The 26,568-nt window shown below is 41.2% G+C and overlaps 1 protein-coding gene across 8 annotated transcripts in view; it reads right to left on the reverse strand.

The window, feature by feature from the left end:
• The window catches only part of SLC4A4 (solute carrier family 4 member 4), a 460,760-nt gene that overhangs the window by 98,392 nt on the left and 335,800 nt on the right, over positions 1-26,568 (reverse strand). For all 8 annotated transcript variants that reach the window (XM_070079470.1, XM_070079472.1, XM_070079471.1 and 5 more), the window contains 5 exon segments: positions 22,854-23,011; positions 15,847-15,934; positions 11,295-11,449; positions 10,561-10,674; positions 7,138-7,312 (listed from right to left, as the gene is read on the reverse strand). In XM_070079470.1, coding sequence (XP_069935571.1) covers positions 7,138-7,312; positions 10,561-10,674; positions 11,295-11,449; positions 15,847-15,934; positions 22,854-23,011 — 690 coding nt within the window.

Here is a 26,568-nt window from a genome sequence, read left to right on the forward strand (position 1 = left end):
AAGCCTCTTGAAATACATCATGGAAGTAAGAAACCATAAAAAATTGAAACACTGACCACAGAGAAAATTAAAAACTCTACAGCAAGAGAAATCATGAATAAGGTTAAAATATATATGACAGGAAAAACAGATTTTGTAATATTTCTCATAAGCAAAGAGAAAATATCCTTATCATACAAAGAATACTTACAAGTCAATAAAAAAAACCTAAATGTCAAAGAACAAACATACACCAAGTAACGTAAGTCAATAAAGATGTGGAAGGGCATTCATCCTCACTAAAAATTGTAGAAATGAGAATCAAGTAGAAATGAACTATTATTTTTGAAGCCACAGAACGACAATATAGGACCTCAGTCTGTTTCCGATGGTTTTTGCTAGTAAATACTCTTATCCATTGCTGTTAGAAGCATAAACTGAAATAACTTTTATGGAAGGCAACCTGAAATAAAATTTAAAAATAAAATGAGCATATCCAGTGGTCATTTTACCAGGAAGTTTTCCTATGGATTAATCACAAAGAATGAAAATGTAGTTAGTCGCCATTGATTTGTTTATAAAAGAAAAGACTGTTCACAATGGAAAATCCTCTAATAGGGCATTTATTAATGAATTACAGCATTGCATCATATGTATAAACAGATATAGCCATCAAAATGATGTTAAAGATGGAATGCATGAAATACTAGTGTTATGGAACCATGTGTATCTGTGTTCTCATTTATATAAAATTCTATATATTACTCTACGTACATATATATGCAAGATGTACATATGTATGCAAGATGTATGAAAAGATGCTTACAAAATATTAATATTGATTATTTCTAAATGATGAGTTTTAAGGCAAAATTACTTTCTATATGATTTTTCTAGATTGTTTAAATTTTCTATAGAGCCTAATTACATCATATCTAAGTAAAGCTATTGTCAAAATAATCACAAGGCAAGCACAAAGTAATTTTAGAAATTAGCATCACTGGGCACTGATTGCCCACCCCTACCCAAATGACTATCATTTTCTGATCACCTAGAAAATAGTTGCCAAAGATCTTTCAAATGAAAAGAAATCATATACAATATTTAATTTTAATCAAATATGCTTATTTCAGAACTGGTACATGAAGCAAGGCACATTATTTTAAGTTAAAAGTCCCTTCTGGAAGAAGGAACAGTCAACAAACCTTTGTGGTAGCTAAGCAATGCATAATCTTTACTCTGTCACTAAATTTGTTTATTCATTTTGCTTCCAAATAACTAAATTGTACCATTCCAATAGATTGTCCCTTCCAAAATTTCCAAACTGAAATGATTCTGGTGCAGATTAATATGTAACTTTCTATTGTATACCTCAAAGAGGAAATGCATTGGTTTCAAAGTTGTACTATTTAAGTCAAACTAAATTGCTGTATGGTTCTCACGACAGTAAAACAATTATCAATACACTTCACTCTTGCTGTTATAGATTACAGGCTATGGGTTTTGTAAAGAAACGTTCATCTGATCAAGGAATATCATATGTGAATAGGAAATGATACGTTTCCAACTTAAGCAGATGGATTGAACATTCTCAGCACAGCAGTATGTTCAAATAAAGTATCAAATTTGGAGATGCCAGCTATAAATGTGCCTTATTATGAGACAAGTTCCCTTAAAATGTGCTCTGTTCGGCTCTAAAAATATCACAAAATTCACAGAATTCTAAAAATCTAACTGCATTCTTTGCTAAAAGGTTTGTGAAAATAGGATTATATTTACTCCAAGAAAAAAGCTAAAATTACTTTCTTCTCTCTGTCTTCACTCCAGACTGTGCTTAGTCATCACAATCAACAATTTAGATTTAAATTAAAATACTTTTATGTATTTCATAAAGCTAAGAAGAGCAATTTTTAAATAACACAAGACTTGGCCATAAAGCATCAAAAACTGTTATCAGTAACTTGCCCACTAAGCAATCCACAAATATAGTTTGATGTCATGGCCCCATTCAGATAGCAGTTTGAATGAAAAAACCATAACTCTAATAAATTCCAGTGAAATGTATTTATACATTGACATTTAACAATTTAAATAGAAGTATCTAAATGAATAGAGTGGTATACTTGTTAGGCAACCAAGAATATAAATGTAATGCAATGAGTTAGCATAGCAGGTTAGTTGTGTGAGGGACATGCTTTTAGGAGGATGAGGCTGAAAGTCTTTGTTTACTTGAAAATATGGTAAGTAGACTGGAGCACCCTTATGGCAGCACTTGCTAAAAATGGTAATAGTGCTGCACAGTCTCCAGACTGGAGAAGGCTTGTGCTTTCCTCCCTTGTTGCTGAGCTCTAAGAACAGAAACAGCCACAAGCCAGGATTGGATCCCAGAGGAATGTAAGGCTGACTCTTGGCAAAGCGATTCACTTGCTCCCAGGAGCCCAAGCTAAACTTTATTTGCCGAAAGCAAGAAATCCATGCATATCCATTTGTAATTACACAGTCCTATCAGAGCAGGCGGATGGAGAAATTGTGCTCAGCAAGTTGGGGATTTATGCAGTTTTATCTATGTTGGCATTGTAATTTGATTATACTTGGAGCCACTGGAACAACCATTGACTCAACTGTTTTACTTTCATGGTAGATGAACTATACCGCTCCCCAATCACCTGCTTCTAATGATATTTTACAGATATGACATATACATATACCTAATTTATAATCATATTTACACTTGAAAATGTTTGGAAAATGGAATTAAAAATAGTTTATTTTGATGCAGAATTTTGAAATACATATATACAAGGGATCTTGAAAAAGTTCATGGAAAATACATGTTACAAAAACACCACACATGGATTTTAAAAATATCTGCACCAGAACACACTTTTTAGAACACATTTTTATTTCATTTATGAACCTTTTGAAGTACCATTGTGTGTATATATATATAGTCATATACGAAATTATTACATGTGAGTGTATCTCTAGCTATCAATCTAAGTTCTGAAACAAATACTTCAATGTCTACTCCAGCCTCCACAAAGGCAAGACCTCCTGAGCAGAAGCTGGCAGAGAGTCTGCTTAGACAACAGCCGTGCCATGAGTCATCTGTGTTTTCACAACATGCTTCTCCCCCGCATTCATGTCTATTTGTAGCCTGTGTGAACTATTTGTGTGCTGTCTGCCTTTAAAAAGCAAGGACACTGTTCTCTATAGACTCACTTAAGATGTGTGTGCTTTTGAGAATAACCCACTGCCACATTTATGAAGGCATGTGATGTGAGTGCAGATTATTCCATGCTTTGCCAATGCTTTCTTCTACTCTTGGTCCAGAGTTCAGAAAGGCAAATGAAGCCAGAGGAATTCACCCATAAATAAGGCCACCATGCACCACTACTGGTATCTCCCGGGGACATTGAAAAAGATTGCTTTCATCAACACCATAAACTGCAAAAACCATCAGAATTGGAGTTCTTATCTATTTTGGTCACATATCTACAGCCCCTGCACTTAAAATAGTGTCTGACACATAGGAGTCACTCCATAAGTATTTGCAAAGGAATGAAACAACCTCTGCTTCAGACCTGAGGAATGACCTGGGCTTTGGCACCAAATCCACAAAACATCGAACAATCTCAACGCCAAATCAAAAAGACTTCCATTGACAGAGCATCAGAATTTGCGGAAAGTACACAGTCATGAGATCCTCTTCAAATATTACACCACCTTACGCTACAGTCCTTAAAACAGACACAACTGTTTGTCAAGTTTCATTTCAGCAAATACATTATCAGCGATCATTAGTTCTCTCTCCCTCTTTCTCAGTGTTTCTGTCAATCACTGAGACTCCTGGAAGCACAAAACTGTAGTCCAGGAGGAGGACTTGGCCAGTATATTCCTTAGAGGAAAAAGGCATCAGAAGTGAGAGAAAAATATGTTCAGTATTTTCATTCACAGAAACCTTTAAAATGATGCAGGCACTGTTTCAGTGAAAATATCAATGGAGATAACAAAATCTATTAATAAAATACTCAAATTGTGTCTGGAAATATCTTCCTAGGTGGGTTACTTTGAATTAAGCCAAATGTCAGGAGGGACACCCAGCAAATGTTTCTCCTGAAGTTTTCAGATCCCAGAAAAAAAAAGCTAATTCCACCAGCAAGGCCTTCCCCATGTCGTGACACACCCCGAGGAGAAAAACACTCATGTATGCCAGACAACTGTATGCCAGACAACAGCCCTCTCCTATCTCAAGGACTCACTCGGACAGAAAGGAATCATCTAGGAGGGGTCAAATCCCTGTCACAGAACTTTCCCCTAGTCTCAGGTACAGAACTTTGAAGGTAAGTCTGATGAAGTTGAGAAAGAGTATCATTCAGTTCAAAAAATAATAAGCCAACATCACAGGAAATGCCACAATGTCCCTATGTCCCTATCTCAATAGAAAGAATGCCTATGAAAATAATGCCTGAGAGTTATCTGTACAAGAAAGTCTCTACACATTCTGACAGACATAAAATGGGCTTGCTCTTTCCACTCTCAGAATCACAGGGCGTGTGTTTTCTAACAGGTGGCTGCCGGGATCACCAACTTCAGGCTAGCCTCAGGTTGCTTTGCCACGGCTTTCTTCACTTCTTTTCTTAAATGATCTCTATTAGCTATCATTATGCTACCAGTTAAATGAAGAGTAACTGCCCAACTTGGACATGGCTCAGAGTTTATAAAATTGTAGTGCTGACATCATTGTTAAAATTGAACTTATTCAACCCTCTCTTATGAATGAAGGAAAAGGGGAAAAAACACTTTCTTCATATTCTTCACCCCTAACCTATCAATCTTGGTTTGACAACCTGTTCTGCAAGTCTCCTATTGGTAACACAGAGATACATGTTCTTTGGCCAGCATAATGTGTTTTTCAAATGTTAATCAGTTGAAATATTAAAAAATTTTTATATTTCACTAAGAATTTGAATTTTTAGGCTGTCCTTAAGAATAAAAAAAAGAATAAAGCAATAAGGGCTAGGCATTTGGTACAAAGGTCAGATATCACATGGGATGTCCACATTCTATATTAGAGTGTCTGGGTTAAGTCCTAGCTTGCCTCTCAATTCCAGCTTTCTCCTAACATGCACCTTGGAAGGCAGCAGCATTGGCTGTTGCAGTTATTTGGGGAGTGAACTACCAAACCCATCACACATATAGCAACAAAATGGTTGTTTCAAGCTTTCATGATTTGGAATGATATCCTAAACAGCAACAGGTAAGTGCTAAAAGACTAAAAGTGCACTTAAACTAAAACATAATTATTAAATAATTTCTTCATTTTAACTTGGGTCAATATAGATGTTATAGTCTCTGTCCTATTTTTGCACTTAGGCAGACATCTAGAACATGAATGTCCTCAGGAGGTAAATAGACGTGAAAGTAAAGCAACTCTTTGGAATCAGCTTGTGTTTTTTTTAAGAAATGAGCAGTAATGATGACTACTGGAGTTAACTATAGTTTGAAAAGGGCTCGAATCTGGTTTTCATAGGAATATCAGTTTTATTCAGTACTCTATATCATCCTGCACAGTGTCTGTTTTTTATTGACTGGATCCACTACAAATAGTTTGTACATATTTTTCTGGCTGATTAAACGAATCTAAAATATCTTTCCCACCACTCAAAACTTAGCTATTATTAATGCCAAAGTAAAGCAAACACCATCTGCAAAGTAATTTAAAAATTGGTCACAATTCATCATACAAAATAAGTCAAGCCAGACTTCCCTGCAGGTATAGCAAAGAGAACTCTTGGCTGGCCTCCATTAAAGTGAATTCCATCAATAGATATGCAAATCCAACACTGAGCAAATCACTGGGTTGTTAGATGACTTTATGAGAACATTTCGAAAAGTTCATGGAAAATGCAGTCAAAAAGTAAGTTTAATGGCCAGCATTGTGGTACAGTGGGTAAAGCCACTGCCTGCAATTTGGGCCACTGCTATGGGCGCCAGTTTCTATACCAGCTGCTCTACTTTTGATCCAGCTCCTTGCTGATGGCCTGAGAAAAGCAGAGGAAAAGGGCCCAATTGTTTGGGCCTCTACCACCCAGATGGAACTCCTGGCTCCTGGTTTCAGCCTGGCCCATCTCTGGCCATTGTGGCCATCTGGGGAGATGGAAGACCACTCTCTTTCTTTCTGTCTTTCACTCTTTTTCAAAATAAATAAATAAATCATTAAAAAAGATCATTTGGATGAAAAATATTTTGAAATTCTTGCATACAAGTGGGCCTTCAAAAAGTCTATGAGGGCCAGCATTGTGGCACAACAGGTCAAGCCACCATTTGTGACACTAACATCCCATATCTGAGTACCTGTTCAAATCCTGCCCACTCTGCTTCCAAACCAGCTTCCTGCTAATGTGCCTGGGAAGACAGAAGACGGCCCATTTATTGTGGTCCCTGCCACCTATGTAGGAGACCAGGATGAGGTTCCTGTCTCCTGACTTCAGCCTGGCCCAGCCTTGACAATGAGGTCATCTGGGGAATGAACTAGAGATGGAAGATCTTTCTCTCTCCCTCTCTCTCTCTCTCTTTCTCTTCTGTGTGTATATGTGTGTGTGTGTATAGCTCTGCCTTTCAAATAAATACACCTTTTTAAAAAATTGTGGAAAAATGTATATTATTAAAAATATACAGATTTCAAAATATTTTGCACCAAAATACTTATCTTTATAGTTCTATTTTGCATGAACTTTTTTAAGCACTCTCATATTTGCTCATGTGTAAGATTAAGCTAAGCACACACTGATGAAAAGAGTGTGGTCATCAAGTTTCACAGAACACAGCCTGTACATCCCAGGCAGTGGAAGATCTAAACCTTGTGCACTGCACAAAATTAAAGCAGCTGATATGCTTTTGCCCAAATAGAATTGTAGATCCTCATTTCCTTCCCTTCTTTTCCCCACTTGTGACTCAAGCCAGATTTCATCGAGCTATTTTTGTAATTACTAAAATGCTGGAATACAGCAGCAGGCCAGAAGCAAGCAAAATGCAGCATCCAGCAAAAGAAAGAAAATCACGCTGAGTAACTGAGAGGCCATCTGCTTCCAACTGAGCTGTAGGGGTGAGGAGGACAATCTGGGCTATTTGTGTCCTCCCCAAAACTATACCCACCTGCATGTTGTCAGTGGCATCCCCGAGCAAGCCTCCAAAAGTGATAGCGTTCGTTACAGTTGCCAGATAAATGAAGAGAATTGCTGAAAGGGACTGAATGTTTAAAGCATCATAAAAATCACTGGCAAAAAATGGCGCCTTCCTCTTTAGATCCTTAATGAGTCCACCACAGAACCTGGGCAGGGAAAGAGCAAACATGTGATGAAATATAACATAAATTACCACCAAATTAACAAGAGGTAACTCACTAAACCACCAAGAATTTGAATTTAACATGCTTGAGCCAATGACAACATAGTGCTGACCACTTAGGATGAAATCAGAGAAGTGCAGAGCAATAAAGTTTTTTTCTTCCTTTCTTTCTCTCTGCTACCAAATTAGCTGTCACATCTCCTGAAGACCAGGCATTTTGTCTTCAGATGAGAGTGAACTATGTAGATAAAGATTTTCTTTGCTTAAAATAAAATCCAATTGTGTGAGCCAAGGACATGCATAAGGCCCTTTAAAATCTCACCATCGTGTCCTTTCCCCCCTCATTCATTCCCATAAAAGTCTACAGAGCACCTGCAAGGCTGCTGGGGACACAAAGTGAACAAGCCCTGTCCTTGTGGAGCTTCCTTTTGAGAGGCCAGCAGCAAACAAGAAATGAGATCAGTACAGGAATTGCACACCACACTAACATTCAATCAGGGAGAAGGTCATGGAGAAGGGGGAATTTTTTTTTTAGTTCAATAAGACACAGATTTTTATTATCATACATAAAAATGGAGAGAGTAGCAGACTTCAATTATTACTATAATTGTGTAATATAATTTTATATTTTCATGATAATTTTATATTTTCATTATAGCAATTTAAAATGCCGGATTCTGTCCCGGTTGCTCCTCTTCCAGTCCAACTCGCTGCTGTGGCCCAGGAGTGCAGTGGAGGATGGCCCAAGTGCTTGGGCCCTGTACCCGCATGGGAGACCAGGAGGAAGCACCTAGCTCCTGGCTTCAGATCGGTGCAGTGCACCAGCTGTAGCGGCCACTTGGGGGGTGAACCAATGGAAAAAGGAAGACTATTCTCTCAGTCTCTCTCTCTCACTGTCCACTCTGCCTGTCAAAAAAAAAAAAAATTTTGCCACCTGCAGTGCCTGCATCCCTGGCTGTCCCGCTTCTGATCCAGCTCCCTGCCAATGTGCCTGGAAAGTAGCAGGAGATGTCCCAAGTGCTTGGGCCCGAGAAGGGGGGATTTTAGGCAGGGTAGCTGGAACAGACCTCAAGAACTTGTCTTTGGGATGAGGATCAGAAGGAGTTAAGGAAGGTAATCATGTGTGGTAGAAGGGACAAGCAGAGCCTCAAGGTAAGTATTAGCAGATGCCTGAGTCACACATCGATCTCTCTACCCTCCCAACCAAACGTCCCATCTTAGCCTTCCCCATGCTGTACTTCTGCCTTCAGTACCCTACTTCCAATGCTCAGCATCTCTCTGCAGTCTTGGTTTCACTCATGAATATTTCCACTCCAGGTCAGCCCACTTCATCAGATGCCTCTATCTGGGCACCTGTTGGACCACTGCCCGGCTTCAGTTTTCTGGGTATGCACAGAGTTGTGCATGGCACTGAGAATGCTGTGGAAACTTGATACATTTTGGAAGATGAAATGTGGAAGAATGAAATTACAGCCTGATTAAATTTTTTAAAGTCCTAGAACTGATACCTGTAGAAAAGGAAAGCTATATTCCCAATGGAAATAGTTGGTTTAGGATACAGTGCTTAATGTTTTTGGTCAACAGTAGACCATGCACATGACTGTGGTCCACAGGACCAAAAACGGAGCTAAAAAATTCCTATTACCCCGTGACATCACAGTTGCTGCAGTGCACAGAGTAACACATTACTCTGTGATGATGCTGGTAAAAAATGCATAGTAATCAAATGTGTATAGTAGGTCACACTTGATAATGCTAATAAGTACTTATGGTGCTGGCATATGGATTCACTGTATCATACTTCATTCACCTTTCTATTTAGGAGGAAAATTTTACTGAAAACAGCCTCGTGCATCTTATGTCTCAAGACTACATCAAGAAGCTGCATGGAACGAATGACTCACTCCATCCAGGTTTGCATAAGGGCACCCATTCCATGATGACCACACAACGATAGAACTGCCTAACAAAAGAGATTTCAGAATGTGTCCCACTGCTCAGTGAGAAGAGGGGGAGGACAGGTTTTATGCTCCCTATCCTTTAAGAATAAAGCAGAGGCAAATCCTTTCCTCTTAGTTTAGGAGAGAAACCCAAGTGTGTTATAAGAAGGGAGTAACTTCATTCGATTCAGATTAAAATGACATCTTCTTTGTGTGCAAAAATCCTGTAGTATGTTTTTAAAATCCATATCATCCTAAAATAAAAATCCCCCATAACATTTTACTTAAGACAAAGTAAAATAGAGAACTTAATATTCAAAAAGGAAGGATTATCATAAGAAGCAAAAAAGGCTAGGGGACCAGCCTTATGGCTTTGTGGGTAAAGCTGCTGCCTGCACCACAAGCATCTCATATGGGGTCCAGTTCGTCTCCTGGCTGCTCCTCTTCTGATCCAGCTCCCTGTTAATGGGCTGGGAGAAGCAGCGGAAGATGGCCCAAGTGTTTGGGCCCCTGCTACCCATGCAGGAGACCTGGCGGGGGTTCCTGGATCCTGGCCATTGTGGCCATCTGGAGAATGAACCTGCAGATGGCAGATCTCTTTCTCTGTCTCTCCTCTCTCCCTGTAACTCTTTCAAATAAATAAATAAATAGCTCGTTTTTTTAAAAAAAAGCTGAAGAATCTGGGAACCCTGATTTCTTAAGTGCAGGTTAAGGAGACAGAACACCTGTGACACAGTGGTCTCTGGAACCAGTAACTTACTTTGAGGTTAAAGAACAGAAAGAGATGGACTCCTGAAAGGCAAGAGGGAGAGGACCACACGTTGCTCGGTCTTCCTGCCACACACTCGGTCCACTCACCCTGGCCTCAGTGCCAGGCGTGCCACACATCAAGCTGCCCGTGTCACTGTCCCCTGTTCCACCCGCACTTCAGGCTTCTTCAATGCTTCCCGCAAATGCTGCTATTCTGTCTGCAAGGCCTTCTCTGGCCACCTTTCTAGAACGTTAATGCCACTCTGCCCTGGCAGAAGTCCCTGGTTGGGTTTATTTTTTCTCATAAAACCATCTCCATGTTTGCATATTGGCTTCCTGGCTGCCTCCCATCTCCAGAGAGTAAGACCCACAGGGGCGGGGCCTTCTGTGGCATTTGCTGCAGTATCCCCAGCGCCTGGGACTAACAGGTGTGCTGCATATAGTACTCAGCTACGCAGATGAACAAACCAGGCTGACAGAAAGAGAGAGATTCAGCTCTGGGGAGAGCCTCATCAGGAACGGCCAAGGACCCTCCAGTTACCGTCCAGTTCGCTGCAGCTCCTCACAATCGGCGTGTCCTCCTCCTCCGTGTCCTCCGTCGTGGGGCGTGTCCCCATTCATCTGAACGTTCTCGCCACCTGAGTACATATTCTTTCTAAGCAAGACAACAGAGTCCAACACGGTATTAGTTCACGTGACTCATTTGCTTCTCGGCTGTGCCATGCACTGACTAATGGAGAGAAGGAAGGGGAACCCTTTGGGAGAAAGCTGATTTCTTTCTGCTGTCCTAACAGACAGACAATTCTTAAAGTGTTAGCTTGAGAACCAAGACAAACGACTGGCTAAACAGAAACACTGAATGAATTGTTTATCATATAACAGGGAAACTGTTTCACCTGGGAAATAACAGATTTTCAGGAAGTGCTTTTGCCTCAACTATCTCACCCAATTCCTTAACCTCTAAAGTCTACAGATTTGAGTAAACTGGCCATTCTGCATGACAGGGCGCTCCCACAGGATCTCTGTGACACATTCCCATATGGTAATTGAGCTCTAACCTGTAATCACTGAAAAACAACACAACATATAGCGTTTATAGTGCCAAGGAAAGGTGAAACCAAAGCACATAGGTGATTCGTCTCATGTAATAGATTCTGTTCAATAGGAATCTGACAATATTAAGAGAGTAGCCTGGCTCTGCTTTCTTTTCCAAACCCAACCTCCTTTCCCAGGGTATCCCAGCAACTGAAAATTCCCAACCACCTAATAGCTTACCTTTTGTCAGAGGATGGAAGACTTTTCGGAGGTTCTATCCTGATGGCCGGGTCCCACTCGCCAGGTGGAAGGACAATGACCTCATCCAGGAACTCATCAATGCCAGCAATCAAGTCATGCCTGTCTTTTGCTTTATAAGCAATGTCATGGAACACCTGAAGGGGGGGGAAGAAGTGCTGATCCGCCAAGAGAATTTTCTGCACGCCTCACACCAAGCCGAGCCTGAACGACACGCTGCGGTATTGCTATAACCATGCTCTCATATTTCCTATTATTCAGATTATTCTAAAACATTTAGGTATTCAGATTATGATCTCACAAAATACAGGTAGAGGGATGAGAAAACGTCTGTCTTCTTTTTGGTGACCACCATCACCCCCACCCCATCAACTCTGTAAGACAACTTTGCCCTTCAGCTCCTGTGGGCATAGGCTCCTACAGATACAGTTGCCATGGAAGCCACGTGAAAATGGTTTGGAGAAATACAGTGAAGAGTCATTCTTTGAAGTAAAAACTACTGGGACAAACAATCACTGATCATTCAAGAAGGAAAAGTTCAAGCTGAGTGTTAACATCAGGTTAAGACCCAAACAGTGCAGTTCTCTTAACATACAAATAAAATAACGTAAGCTACTAAAAAAAGAAAAATCTGATCCTGGCAGCACGTAGAGCAAGGGGATTTAAATAAGTGCTCATCTGCCTATTTTTTAGGTAGGAAATGACTTAAGCCATCCAAGGAAGCAAAAGTTTCATGTCTTTTTTATAGGACATCCCAAGAAGGGGCTTTCAGGACACAATCCTTTTTGTCAGTCATTCCATTCTTCTAACCAAGCTGATGTTGTGGAAGATTTTTACACATAACCCAAGTCTTTCATACTTCCTCAGTCAAGTTCTTTCATTCACAGAAGGAAAGATGGTCACTGGGACTGGCGTCGTGGTGCAGTGGGTTAAGCCACCATCTGCAACACCAGCAGCCCATATAGGTACCAGTTCAAGTCCTGGCTGTTCTACTTTTGATTCGGCTCCCTGCTAATGCACCTGGGAAAGCAGCAGAGGATGGCCCAAGTGCTTGGGCCCCTGCATCCATGTGGGAGACCTGGAAGAAGTTCCTGGCTCCTGGCTTTGGCCTGGCCCAGGGCCAGTCATTGCAGCCATTTGGGGAGTGAACCAGCAGATGGAAGATCTCTCTGTGTGTGTCTCTCCCTATCTCTCTGTGTACCCCTACCTTTCAAATAAATAAAATAAATTTTAAAAGAATATGGGGGCCGGTGCCGTGGCTCACTAGGCTAATCCTCCGCCTGCGGCCCCGGCACACCGGGTTCTAGTCCCAGTCGGGGCGCTGGATTCTGTCCTGGTTGCCCCTCTTCCAGGCCAGCTCTCTGCTGTGGCCAGGGAGTGCAGTGGAGGATGGCCCAAGTACTGGGGCCCTGCACCCCATGGGAGACCAGGATAAGTACCTGGCTCCTAACATCAGATCAACGCGGTGCGCCGGCCGCAGCGCACCAGCCTTGGCGGCCATTGGAGGGTGAACCAAGGGCAAAGGAAGACCTTTCTGTCTGTCTCTCTCTCTCTCTCTCACTGTCCACTCTGCCTGTCAAAAAAAAAAAAAAAAGAATATGGGGACCAGCACTGTGGCATAGTGGGTAAAGCTGCTGTCTGTAGTGCTGGCATCCCATATGGGTGCCAGTCTGAGTCCTGGCTGCTCCACTTCTGATCCAGCTCTCTGTTGTGGCCTGGGAAAGCAGTAGAAGATGGCCAGAGTCCTTGGGCCCCTGCACCCACTTGGGAGACCCAGAAGAATCTCCTGGCTCCTGGCTTCGAATCAGTGCAGCTCCAGCTGTTGCGGTCAATTGGGGAGTGAACAAGCAGATGGAAAACTTCTCTATCTCTGCCTCTCTTTCTCTCTGTGTGTAACTCTAACTTTCAAATAAATAAATAAATCTTAAAAAAAAATAATATGGCCACTGTTCAACACTCTTTACTATCTGTAAAGACTGCTACTCTATCTCTCTCCAGGAAAATAATTTTTAAAAGCTACCCATCCAATAGCATTTCATGGTCTAGGGGTTGTGATCTTGAAGGAAAGGTGATACAAAGTGCCAGCACAACCCCTGTGGCAGACACAACCATCCTTCACCTTACTGCCTCTTGCTACCTCCCACTAGAGAGGCTGCAAAGTCAGAAATTCATTTTCCCAGCCAGTCCTGAAGATAAAGATCGACAGTGCTAACTAATTCAATGTAAGAAAAAGGCTGTCTGAGACAGCTTTCAAACACCTGTTAAAAAAGACCGATACAGCTGATGTTATCCACCCCTTCTTCCTATCTTAAACACAGATAACTGGAGCTGACTTTAGGCAAAGTTGTTGTACAGTATTGACAGAAATATGTGTCATGGCAGAAAAAAAAAATGTCATGGCAAGACCATGAAGCAAGAGCTTTCGCTCTTGATTTATCACTAAGCAGTTAAGTCAACCCCAGCAAATGCCTACTTCCAAGTTTTCTATTCTAGGAGAAAAAAATGAACCCCACACTGTTTAAGCCACTTTATCACTGCTGTCTTAAGCCTTTCTAATTAATATATCTTAAAAGGAAGTATCAGGCCGGCGCCGAGGCTCACTTGGCTAATCCTCCACCTGTGGTGCCAGCACTCCAGGTTCTAGTCCCGGCTGGGGAGCCGGATTCTGTCCCAGTTGCTCCTCTCTGCTGTGTTGCTCTCTGCTGTGGCTGGGGAATGCAGTGGAGGATGGCCCAAGTGCTTGGGTCTTGCACCTGCATGGGAGACCAGGAGGAAGCACCTGGCTCCTGGCTTCTGATCGGCGCAGCGCACCGGCCGTAGCGGCCATTTTGGGGGTGAACCAACGGAAAAAGGAAGACCTTTCTCTCTCTCTCTCTCTCTCACTAACTCTACCTGTCCAAAAAAAAAAAAAAAAAAAAAGGAAGTATCTTTTAAAATTAAGAAAGAAGTATTTTTGACTATAATGTAAATTTAAAATGCTACCTTAAAAACTAAGAGAGATGGAGTATTATATTCTTAAAATTGTACCTATGAACTACATTGGATCTGTTCTTTTTGCATTAATAGCATATTACCATAAAAAAAAAAGAAAAGAACCAACTGTGATGAGAGAAATAAATGTTCTCTCAAGGGGGGAAAACACCAGCAGAGCTTTGCATCATTGCTCTCAGTCCCAGAATAAAGGAACCACCTGAGTAATTGCCACATAGAACTTCCATCATGAAGGATACAAGTGCCCACATTCTCCACTTAACACGTGCAAAACTGGAAAGTCAAGCAATGGAGCAAAAGCAAAACATTTGGGAAAACGGCAAACTGGAAAGATGCAGACGCAGAACGTAGGGACGCTGTGTCCTATTTCTCCTACTCTGAGACTGGTTCAGAGTTTCATCACATCTAAAACACACCTAGCTGTGAGGACAGTAAGTGAGGCCATAACTCCAAATTTGAAGTACTTTGTGGTAATGGTTACTAATGCATTCCAGATGTGCAACTCCTTCCCACAAAACAAGGAAAGCAGGGTGAGCCTCGGCACAGTGACTGAGATACCACTTTGGGATCCACTTTCTGCATCAGAGTGCCTGGGATTGAGTCCCACCTCTGCTTCTGAGTCCAGCTTCCTGCTAATGCATTCTGGGAGACAAAGGTTATGTCTCAACTACTTGGGTCCCTATCACCTGCATGAGAGATTTGAACTGGGTTCCAGGATCCTGGCTTCAGCCTAGCACAGCTCTGGCTATTGTGGACATTTGGGTAGTGAATCAGAGAATGAAAAAATCTCTTTCTTACCATCTCTCTGCCTTTCAAATAAATTTAAAAAAAAACTTTAAAACCACATATTTCTGATATCTAAGAAAAATGCATTATCTGTATTTTATGCATTTTACAGAACTCACTGTTTCTGAAATGGTATAGTTTATAGACATTTGAATTTCCAGAGTTAATGTTTTACACATTTTCAGAAATAAAGTTGAAGTTAGTACTAAAATGTTGAAACTTTCTAAAGAATAATTAACATACATCAATTATGATAATTATGAATATGTAATAATCACATCAAGGAAAACTGGGCTATCATCTCATACACTGACCAGTTCTACATATTGGGAACTGTCAAAACCCTTGTCACAGGCTTTCTGAAATATATAATTACATATATATATAATTAATTGCTGTCAAACCTGTGTTTGCTTTCAAATATTATACAGTATATGTAAATACTGACATATCACACTGTACCCATAAATATGTATAATACTATGTCAATTAATTTTTGAAACATTTTAAAAGAATTAAAAATTAAAAAAAGAAAGGATAATGTGTTTTATTCCAACACAGAGTTTACAACCCCAGAAAAAAATAAAATGCAGGCCTTACTTTTAAAACGGTACCACATGGGAGGTACCAGCACGTTATGCAGAAACCTGCTAATCACACTATGCCAATGCAATAAAGGGTGACAGCCAACTCACAGTGTGAAACCAACACAAGTAGGACAGTCACAGAACCCCCCCCCCCCTTCCTGATTCCCTACCTCGTCAGACATCAAGGTAGCAATGGCTCTGCCAATCTCATGGTAAGACTTGGCTTTCCCCTTTGGACCTAAGAGGATGAATAAGAACCTAGTGGAAAAGAAAAGAAGAAACGCTATTAAACACAATTTGTCACACTCGATATATACAAAACTGAGAGACATGCATTTTCATTCATAAAAAGCTAGGAGCTGAATTAACCTTTAAAACATTACCTTTGAAATAAGTAATATTTGTGGTAAGAGGCAAGATGTTCTTTCACTCTATTGCAGAATACAAATCTTTTTATCAGTGTATCTGACAGCAAACACTCCTTCACCAAGCACGAAAGGTTTACTTTATACACTTGATAAATCATTGGATCTTTCTGTTTCAAATTTTCTTTTCTCTCCATTTCTACTGACTTTCAGAATCTCCAAGGCAAATCCAATAAGCACAATAACTACAAAGACTTAGCCCATCTTTAGATTTCTCTTACTTTCCTTACCTACTTCTAGCAGTGACAAATGATCTTCCCAACACTTTTAGGAGATGTTTCTACTCAGAAGTGATTGGGAGTCAGCCAAAACCAAACCCTCTACAAGTAAGCCACATGCTGACAGCCACACTGAGGACAGAGAAATTAGAAATAAAGCATCACTCAGTGATCACTGAAATTCTTTGGTGGGTTTCTTCATTTCCTTTTCCATACTCGTTTTCTTACTAGAGCACAAAGCATGGCCCATTAGCAACCATCCTGAAACCTGCAGTAACTTACCCTCACTTAGGGTTACCTCTGATCATACTGACCACATGGGCAAACACTGGGGAAAAAGGAACCTGACAGGTAAGTCGTAAGAAAAAATACATAAAAAGTAACACTGGAGAAGTCTCCCCCCTTGATATTGATTATGTCTCCCCTAACATGCACAAATATGCACAGGGTTTCTTTTTTTAAAGCCTGCAAAGCATTTCACGTTGGCCACTTCATTCAAATTTCCATACAACCATTTGCAGTAAGGACAGGTCTACTATTTCCACTTAATGGAAAGGAAATTGAGGCTGAAGGATGTTAGTGGATGAGCCCAAGGGATGTGCTTAGTCAATGAAACAAAGCAGACTGATAAGCCTTTTCCCCCTTTTCTTTTCAGCACACATTTCTGCCTAGTATTATCTGCTTAACTGATTCAACAGAGAAAAACTGTGCAACTTCCATGAGTCACTCTACCAAAGAAGCTTGTGGGTAACTGAATGAGGCTAGATTTTATGGCACCAGGAATGGTTATCACTTCACTTAGCAAAATTTTATTGCTCACTTATTTACTTATATACTTCACTTTAAACAAAAAAAGGATTGACAGCAAGGGTTTTATGAAATGTTAGAGTCTGTTCCAAAAATGCCCTTGAATGCCAAGATTACTTTTTTCCCCTATAAAACTCAATCCGAAGGGGCTAAGGGGGCGGGGGGGTGGGGGGTCAAGAACTTAAGAAGTACGTAAAAGTTTGGATACTCGGATTTTATACCAGAATAACCATAAAACCAGCCACTACTTATTTGCTTAGAAAGCAGCCCTGGCACAGAGCTGCACACTCTCTTTCAAAAGTTATCACAGTAGAGGAAATCGCAGAAGCAATCAACAGGCACAAAGTCTGCTCAGCTATGAAGGAAATCATTATCAGAACCGGATTTCAGTTTCTCCAACACTGAAGTCCAGCTGGGACCACAACATTCCCTCCTTGAAGCTGACCACTTCATATATAACTGTATACCACTATCTACAGTATTACAAAGTGCTCCTGTGTGCCAGTAAAGTTTGCTTTTCCAGAGACTGATCACTGATGTAAGTGTATCCCATGCAAAAATATTTAACCACCAGGCAAAACACAAACCCTGTTAAGAAACACGTTGGCCTCATTTCCTAATTCCATTTGCCCATCTAAGAAGGCCAGTCATCCAGCAAGATAGTAAGGGCACACTTTTAAGCAAAAAGGGGCAGAGGCCATGCCACCACAGAAACTACTTAATGCCTGCTTCCTTTCACTTAGTGTGTTTTTTAAATAATGGATTTCTTTGACCTGCCATTTGTTATTATTTTAGTGTCTCTAAATATTAACTTTTTAGTAATGTACATTATCTAAAACCTTTCCAGAATCACTGAGAACCTCTTCCTGCCTCCCCTGAAGAACCTCCATCATGATTCCAGCTTACAAATACACATTACGGAAATGTATCTGTCAACTGACATCTAACTTCGTCATCAGATTGGCTGTAACAGCAAAAAGGCCAAAATACTGTCTTGTAGCTGAGAAAAACACTCTGTCACCAACAGTCCTCCAGTGAAAACTTTGGCAGATCATGGCTAACTGTTTGAAGCACAGAGAGAGTATTAGAGCCTCCAAGGTGAATACTGTGCAATGAGGGATACATTTTCTGTAAAAGGGTTATTCTTTGCTGTTTGCTCGATAGTACCAAAGGAAGAATCGAAGCAGTAGATCAAAGGTGTCTAACACATACACTACAGTAATAAACCCAGGTTATGAGAACAATACCACAGCCTAAATATGGAGATAGTATTCCTCTTTCCTAGTAAATGTAATTTCTCATGTTTTTAAAAATGATATTTTCCATAAATGGAATATCACCAAGTGCTGAACAGAAACAATATGGTCACACAGTAGTTAAAATTTTCACATCATCCCAGTCAGAGTTCAGTAAATCCATGTCCTTAAAATGACAGACAGAGGGATCTGAGTATCCACAAACAGTGGGAAGTATCACTTCAAGTCAACAATTTCCTCTGTAGGAACTTAGGTCCTAAGAAATGTCTAATCTGGACTGCATTTTTGAAACAGGGATGAGAAATCTGAGCAAACTAACAGAACAACCCCATATGTTGAAGCTCACTCTGCCTGAAATACATCCTCTCCCCCTTTAACCCCCAAAACGGAAAAAAAAAAAAAAAAGTTGCAACTTTCAAGATTGAAGTGTATTCTGCCAAACTCAGTCTTTACAACATACGGAATACTCTTTTCATGATCCAAGCTGGTTTTTGTCAATGGACAGATGTTATTTTTAACCAGAAGCGTTTTGCTTTATTAACGAATTAGAGTAAACATCACATTTGTGTGGCTGGGAGGGCCTGGCCCATGTTGAAAGCTCAGGAAAAAAAAAAGTGAATTTATGTTACTGAGTTCTTTCTATGAGTTCATAACTAGAATAAGCCAGAGTTCGTGTTTTTAATAGTGCTACTTGTCTCAAGAGTCTTCAGGTGCTCATTTGCTACTTCGGTGAGCTTTTCCGTGTAACTCACTTTGCCCGAGGAGGATGCCTTGAGCATTCTCCACGAAGGGAAGTGCCAGAGGATCTGTGTCCGGAACCAATGGCCTGTACTCACATTCACAAAATAATTATAGGCAGAAACAGAGCCTAATATCACAGAAGGAGCCAGCCTTCCGAAACCACTCAATCTTCTTAGAAAGGCTGTGTACCCCCTCCTTCCTGATACATCACAGCTATTTCTAGAACAAACTCAGCATGGACCAATCCTTTAGTCCCTTCTCAAAACAGTGAATCAAATAGCCCATTATTCATATTTGGCAGCTTTGGAAAATGTGGCTAAACTGTAGCTTTCACAATAGACTCACAAGGACCACAGATTACCATAACTAACCACATTATATGCCATGAAGAGCAGCTAGCAATCAGCTTTGTGGACAGACAGAACTGAATTAGTAGGATCCCCATCACAATCCTTTTAACAGCTTTTTAAGATAGTTTTAACAAGTAAGTACAAGTGGCTTCTTCTAGGCAAGTCAATATGGATAATGTAAGAAACGTATTAACTTACAGTGACACCAGAAAGGTAAACATTCCAGCACTGTAGAGGGCTGCAGCTTAGAGAATAATCAATCATGTGCCTAAGATTGGCAAATCAAGATCAGAAAAGGACAGATGCTTCTACAGCCTTTATTAGTCCTCATGGGAGAACTCTAAGACACTCCTTTCAAGTTTTCTCCTTTGCTTGGGCTCTTCTGAAAATCTGACCTGAGTCAGAAGTCCACAGTTCTATTTCCAACATGCATAGTCAATATTTCCATTGCCTCCATCCCTCAACTGATAATATAATATTCAAATATATAATATAAATTTATATATATATCTTACCATATCATCAAAATTCAAACAACTGTTTGTTTGCTTTCACATGAATGGCAAGAAGGGCCCCTAAGTATACAGATGTCCACCCAGCTGGCAGTCCTCCAGTCACACGTGGAGGCTAAGACAGCCACCAAGTAACAGTGTGGATAGAAATATGGAGACTTGGCCGGCGCCGTGGCTCAATAGACTAATCCTCTGCCTTGCGGCGCCGGCACCCCGGGTTCTAGTCCCGGTCGGGGCGCCGGATTCTGTCCCGGTTGCCCCTCTTCCAGGCCAGCTCTCTGCTATGGCCCGGGAGTGCAGTGGAGGATGGCCCAAGTCCTTCGGCCCTGCACCCACATGGGAGACCAGGAGAAGTACCTGGCTCCTGGCTTCGGATCAGCGTGGTGTGCCGGCTGTGGCACGCCAGCCGCGATGGCCATTGGAGGGTGAACCAACGGCAAAGGAAGACCTTTCTCTCTCTCTCACACACTATCCACTCTGCCTGTCAAAAAAAAAAAAAAAATTTAAAAAAAAAAAAAAAAAGAAATGTGGAGACTCTACATATGAAGGGGAGGTGATACAATCAGGTTCCCTAAAAGGTATTGAACAGTAATAATGTTTATCAGAATAATGGCAGTAATAATAACAACACAACTTCCTTCCACATTAAAAAGCAAAAATGACTATCAAAAGATGTGCACAAAAACAGACATTCCTGGTCTCCCTGCAGTACAACAGAGCAGCAGGCACATCATGGCCCTTGGTGGGATGCAGGCACAGTCCCTCTCCAATGACTAAAGCATTCCTTGTGGGATTTCCTTTATTTGATTTCACAGGATGCAGCCATTGTAAATGGCCCCACATTATGCACCACCGAAAGATGCTAATGAGACTCCCTACTCCGTGATTACAATTTGCACTGGTTGGGAGGGTAACAAATGGATAAACTACTTCCTGGAAAAATGTTAACATGTGAGGATATATTGCTCAGATTATTGCCCTGAAATAGTTTTATGATATTACTGAATTACAGTCCCTTGAATGCCTTGACTCCTCTTGTTAATGCAAATGAAGCTGTATTTCACCTCTAGACCACTTCAACCCTCCAAGATAGAATAAAAAGAGAAGAAGCAGGACGGGAGCAGATGATAAGAGGGATACAAAAATGAACATGATTTGCTACTCAATACATGCATGTTATGGTTAAATAAAAAGCTTTTGAAAGTATTTTTTTATTTGTAGCTTGTAAAGAAAAATGGTAATAAAAATGAGAAGGCAGGAGCAATTTTCTTTAACACCACTTGGCATGTTTTATTCTTTCAAGCCCGGTACAGTTCGTCCAAAGAGACATAAATAAAGCCATAGGGGCACTGAGCTGGCCTTCAGCCATTATCTGAGTCAGCTCTTTGCCAGGTGATTGCTCTGAGAGAACCGCAAGGCTCTGCTGGAATGCTTTCAAGCAAAAAGCTAAGATACAAAAAACACAAATCATGATAACCCCATTAACTGAATAAACCGTGATCATCTCTTTCCACTGCTATTTGTCCAATGACTGGCCTACAGATGATATTTTAAGTGTCTAAGGAATATAAGAATAAGTTTAAAAATACCCAAATAACAAGGAGCAGTGGCCTATAAGCTATGAATTGAGAGGTCTTAGAACATTTTCTAATATTCCTCCTAAACTGGCTCAAAGCAAACCTTAAGCCTCTTCACACTGCTGGTCAATGATGCTCAGACCTGAGAACAATGGGTAAGACTCATAGCCCTTCTGCTCATGTAGGAAAACCTATAGAAAAGAAACAGTCACCTGCCCTTGTCCCCTGAGACCACAGAAAATACCCAAACAGAAGGTCCTTTCATACAATCATTTTCAGACGTCAGTCTGAAGAGCACAAGTTTCTCTCTGAACCCTTCTTCAGCACAAGTACTAAATGCTCTCCCTAAGTCAAGCTTCCTGACTCTGCTGAGCTTAGCTTCCAAGGGACAGATGAAGATGACTTCTAACCTGCAGTGCTGTGGACTGAGCACACAACTGTGAGAAAACTAAAAATTTATGTAACACGACACATTAACTGTGAAGTGTACAAAATGAAGTGTCCAGCCTGATGATTTTTACATAAATGTGCTTATAGATGGATGGATGGACGTAGAAACCACTGGGGACTTTCTGATAAACACAGAACACAGTGAAACCATTCATGATCCCTGAACCTTGGGCAATTAACTTAAACTCTTAGACTCAGTTTCCTAATCTATAAAACCTGGGCACATAGTTTGTACTTTAGAAGATTATTGTAAGGAGTAAAGAGAATAGCCCATGAAAATAAACTGATACATTGCCCAAAAAGTATTATAATTGCTATTGTTATTACTATAAAAGTGCCAAGTAATATTTTCATCTTTTTAAACATTTTTGTTAAAATAAAGAGAACAGATTTCATGTTCATAGGTACAATCCTAAAAACATCAATATTCCCTTCCTTCATTCTTCTCCCTCCCTTCCTACCTCCCTCTCTCCCTCTCTCTCTTCCTTTCTTCTTTCCCTCTTTCTCTTCTGACTTTTGTGAGAACATATTTTTAATTTACTTTATAGTCACAGGCTTAATGCTCCACTAAATAAGGAGTCCAATAAGTAAAAACTAGAAAGATACTGTTCAGCAGGAAACTAGACTAGGGCTATAAACAATAATCAAATCCCAACATATCAATTTCACTCATGAGTACCAACTAATTTCATAGCATAAAAGTCATACTTTGTCATTTTTCCAATTCAATCTCGATTGTACTTGCACTGGATGTATCCTCAATTCTATCAATCTCCATTCTGAGAGGCAGGGATTTCCCTACAAGCACACTGTAGACCCAGCAGGTCTGAGAGTCGCTTACCTTGTGGGCACAGGCACCTCAGTCAGGGCACCCAGCATGACAGCCTGCTGTAGCCGAACAAAGGCAATGAAAGGAGTATCCAAGAAGTCAACCTCCCCAACAAGCACGTTGGAAGCTTCTGCATCACGTGGCAGTTTTTTCATGAACTTATTTTTCAGCTGCATGGGAAGAGCCAAGAAAACACAACTTACTTCCAGAGAGCTGAACAAGAGGAGACACCCATGTGTCTATCGCTCAGGGGAAATTTCTTTATAGGAGTATATACACAACAGGCCCTAGCTAACCACTTTTACGTTTAACCATTCTATTATAACAAACATTTATATATACCTTGGATTAAAAAATATTGAAGGTAGGGGCCGGCGCTGTGGCGCAGCGGGTTAACGCCCTGGCCTGAAGTGTCGGCATCCCGTATGGGCGCCAGTTCGAGACCTGGCTGCTCTCTTCCGATCCAGCTCTCTGCTATGGCCTGGGAAAGCAGTAGAAGATGGCTCAAGTCCTTGGGCCCCTGCACCCGCATGGGAGTCCCAGAAGAAGCTCCTGGCTCCTGGCTTCAGTTCAGCACAGCTCCGGCCATTGTGGTCAATTGGGGAGTGAAATATCAGATGGAAGACCTCTCTTTCTCTCTCTCTGCCTCTCCTCTCTCTGTGTAACTCTGACTTTCAAACAAATAATCTCATGATTTACATATAAAACAATGTATAGTACAACTCCATTCACTCAGTGGAAACTTGAGAGTTTGCTATAAGCCAAACAATGATCTAAGTCCTAGGACACAGAGATTACATGTCCTCCCTAGGTCATATTCCTGCAGAGGAGACATAAAGCAGGACTTAAAGTAGTGACAAATACTAAGGAAAAATAATACAGGTAAGGGTACTGTTTCAGGCAGGGTAGTTGGGGAAAGCCTCTGGAAAAAAAAAAAAAAAACACACTCAACATTGGAGTAAGGGTACAAGTCATGCAAAGATCCAAGCAGAGAAAAACTCTAGGCAATGAGAATGGCAAATCCAAAGCCTAAAGACAGGAAGAGCTTGGCATTTAGAACGGTAAGAAGTGCTGAGGTTGGTGTTGTGGCACAGGCTTATGCCACTGCTTACAACAACAGCATCCCAGTTAGAGTCCTGGCTATTCTGTGTCCCATCAGCTTCCTGCTAATGCCCCTGGGAAGGCAGCAGAAGATGGGCCCAAGCTGCCCATGGAGGAGACCAGGATGGAGTTCCTGGCTCCTGTGGACATTTTTTAAAAGGTTATTTTATTTATTTGAAAGAGTTACAGAGAAAGGGAGAGGGAGAGGGGGAGGGGGAGGGGGAGAAGCTGAGGTCATCTGAAGCCAGGAGCCAGGAACTTCTTCCAGGTCTCCCATGTGGGTGTGGGATCCAAGGACTTTGGGTATCCTCCACTGCTGCTTTCCCAGGTGCATTAGCAGGGAACTGGGTCAGAAGTGGAGCAGCCAGGACTTGAACAGGCACCCATGTGGGATGCCGGCACTGCAGACCAGTGATTTAACCCACTATGCCACAGCACCAGCCCCTAGTGTGGCCATCTGGGGAGTGAACTAGTAGTTGGAAGGTTGGTATCTCTCTCTCTCTCCCTCTCTCTCTCCCTCTCCCTCTCTCTCCTTCCCTTCCTCCCTCCCTCCATCACTCTGCCTTTCAGATAAATAAATAAATCTTTTAAAAAGGAAAAGAAATCAACTGCAGTGGGAGTTGAAGCATCAAAGGACAGGAAGTAGCAGCAAATGAAGTTGCACAGGGAAGGGAGTACCAGGACACAAGGTTTTGAGGTTATAATAATTTTGGAAATTATTTTGTTTTGCTTTGTTTGAAAGACAGAGAGAATAGAGGGAAGGGAAGGAAGAAGAGGAGCTCTTCCTTCTACTGGTTCATTCTCCAAATGGCTGTAACAGCCAGGGCTGGGCCAAGTTGAAACTAGGAACCCAGCACTCAATCCAGTTCTGCCATGTGGGTAACTGGGACACAGCACTTGAGCCATCATCTGCTATCTCCCAGGGTGTGCATTAGCAGGAAGCTGGGGTCAGAAGCAGAGCTGGGACTTGAAGCAGGTACTCTGAAATGGGAGGTGGGCATGCCAAGCAGCATCCCAACTGCTGTGCCTGATGACCACCCTTGACTGGTGAAATGTTTAAGTGGGAGTTGCCCACCAAAGTCCAGGTGGAAAGGTGGGAAACATGAAACACTATGACATTACCTGGGTGGCGTGTAGATAAAGAAGAGGAGTAAGACTGACACTCTGGGCCACTTTACCTTTTACAGGAAAAGGAGGAGAAATCAGCAGAGAACACTGAAGAAGAGCAGTGATGAAAAGGAAAAAAACACAAGACTTCACTGATAGTCAGATGAAGAAAGTACTCAATAAGAAAAGTATATTGGCGGAGCCCTAGGCTGCTGAAAGTTCCAATCAGATGAGAACAAGTGAATAAACTTGGCAAGATGGAAATGCTGGGGATCTCAACACGAGCTGCTGCAGTGGAAACCAGGGTACCCAGCAAAGAAAGAATGGTGAGGAAGTGGACACTATCTCAAGATAATTATTTTGAGAAACACTGATACCAAGGAAAGCCAAGAAATGAGGATGCTGGTGGATGAGGGCATAAAATAGGGAATTGTTACAAATGGGAGATGTTACAGTGTGAATGAGAATGATCTACAGGACACAGATTAATGCTGCAAGAGAGAGAGGGGGTAACTGCAAAAGCAGCTCAAGCAACCCTAAACCATTAAAAAGCAACATCTACATCACAGATGGAGGAGTTCACTTTACTTGGAAACACAGAGTTTACCTCCCCTGCCCAGGCAAGGCAGACTATGTGGGTACAAAAATGGGTGATTTGCGAGATCTGTCAGCCAGGTGGGGGACAATGAGGGCTTCTGAGGACTTATATTTTTGCAGTGAAATACAAGTGAGCTGATGGTGAGGAGGAGGGTGGCATGCGGGGGATTGAGAAGAGAAGAGAAGAGGTGTAAAGTGGTTTTCCTGGAGAGTGAAGGTTGCTTAAACACTTTGAAAGTTTATCTCCTAGGCCCTATTCTTTCCTACAACTCAAGGAAAGTATTTGAATAATCATGGGAAGATGAAGATAAGAATTCTGCAAGACCACAGAAAACACACAGACTTCTCATACATGCTTAGTATCCAACATAAATGTCCCTCTCTTCAACTCAAAAGTGGCAGTGAACTTAATATTCTCTGTCATGGATGGTTGCTGGAATGGGAAGTGGCAGGCATGACCCAGTTTTCCCTGTTAATAAAAAGGTTACACCAACATTTTGTTTTCAACTTCCACTTAAGAGTTCTCAGTTAGGAAAAGAAGGGACATGGGAACTAATTCCTATAGCTCCAACACCATCAGCAGCATAAGATTTTTTTCCCTTTAATTTTGCACTTTTAGAAAGCTATGGGGCAAACACAAGGAACTTACAACTAAGAATTTAGTGGAAGCCAAAAGGAAGCAAAGGCAACATGTATATTCTTACAGGGTAGGAATCTAACCTCTTTGAAGCAGTAAAGAATTTTCCAAAGTTTCTACAACTAATTTCTCCAAGAAATGCTAATATTTTCAAATTCTTTTTATATCTTACAGATATGAAAAAATCAGCCATGGGAAAGGTTTATAAACATCAAGTTTCCACAACTGTTACTGTCAGCTAAGGAAGCTGCAGGAACAAACGGTTCTCTACAACTCAGAGTAGAT

The sequence above is a fragment of the Oryctolagus cuniculus genome, chromosome 8 (assembly GCF_964237555.1).
Source record: "Oryctolagus cuniculus chromosome 8, mOryCun1.1, whole genome shotgun sequence".
NCBI classification, from domain to species: Eukaryota; Metazoa; Chordata; class Mammalia; order Lagomorpha; family Leporidae; genus Oryctolagus; species Oryctolagus cuniculus.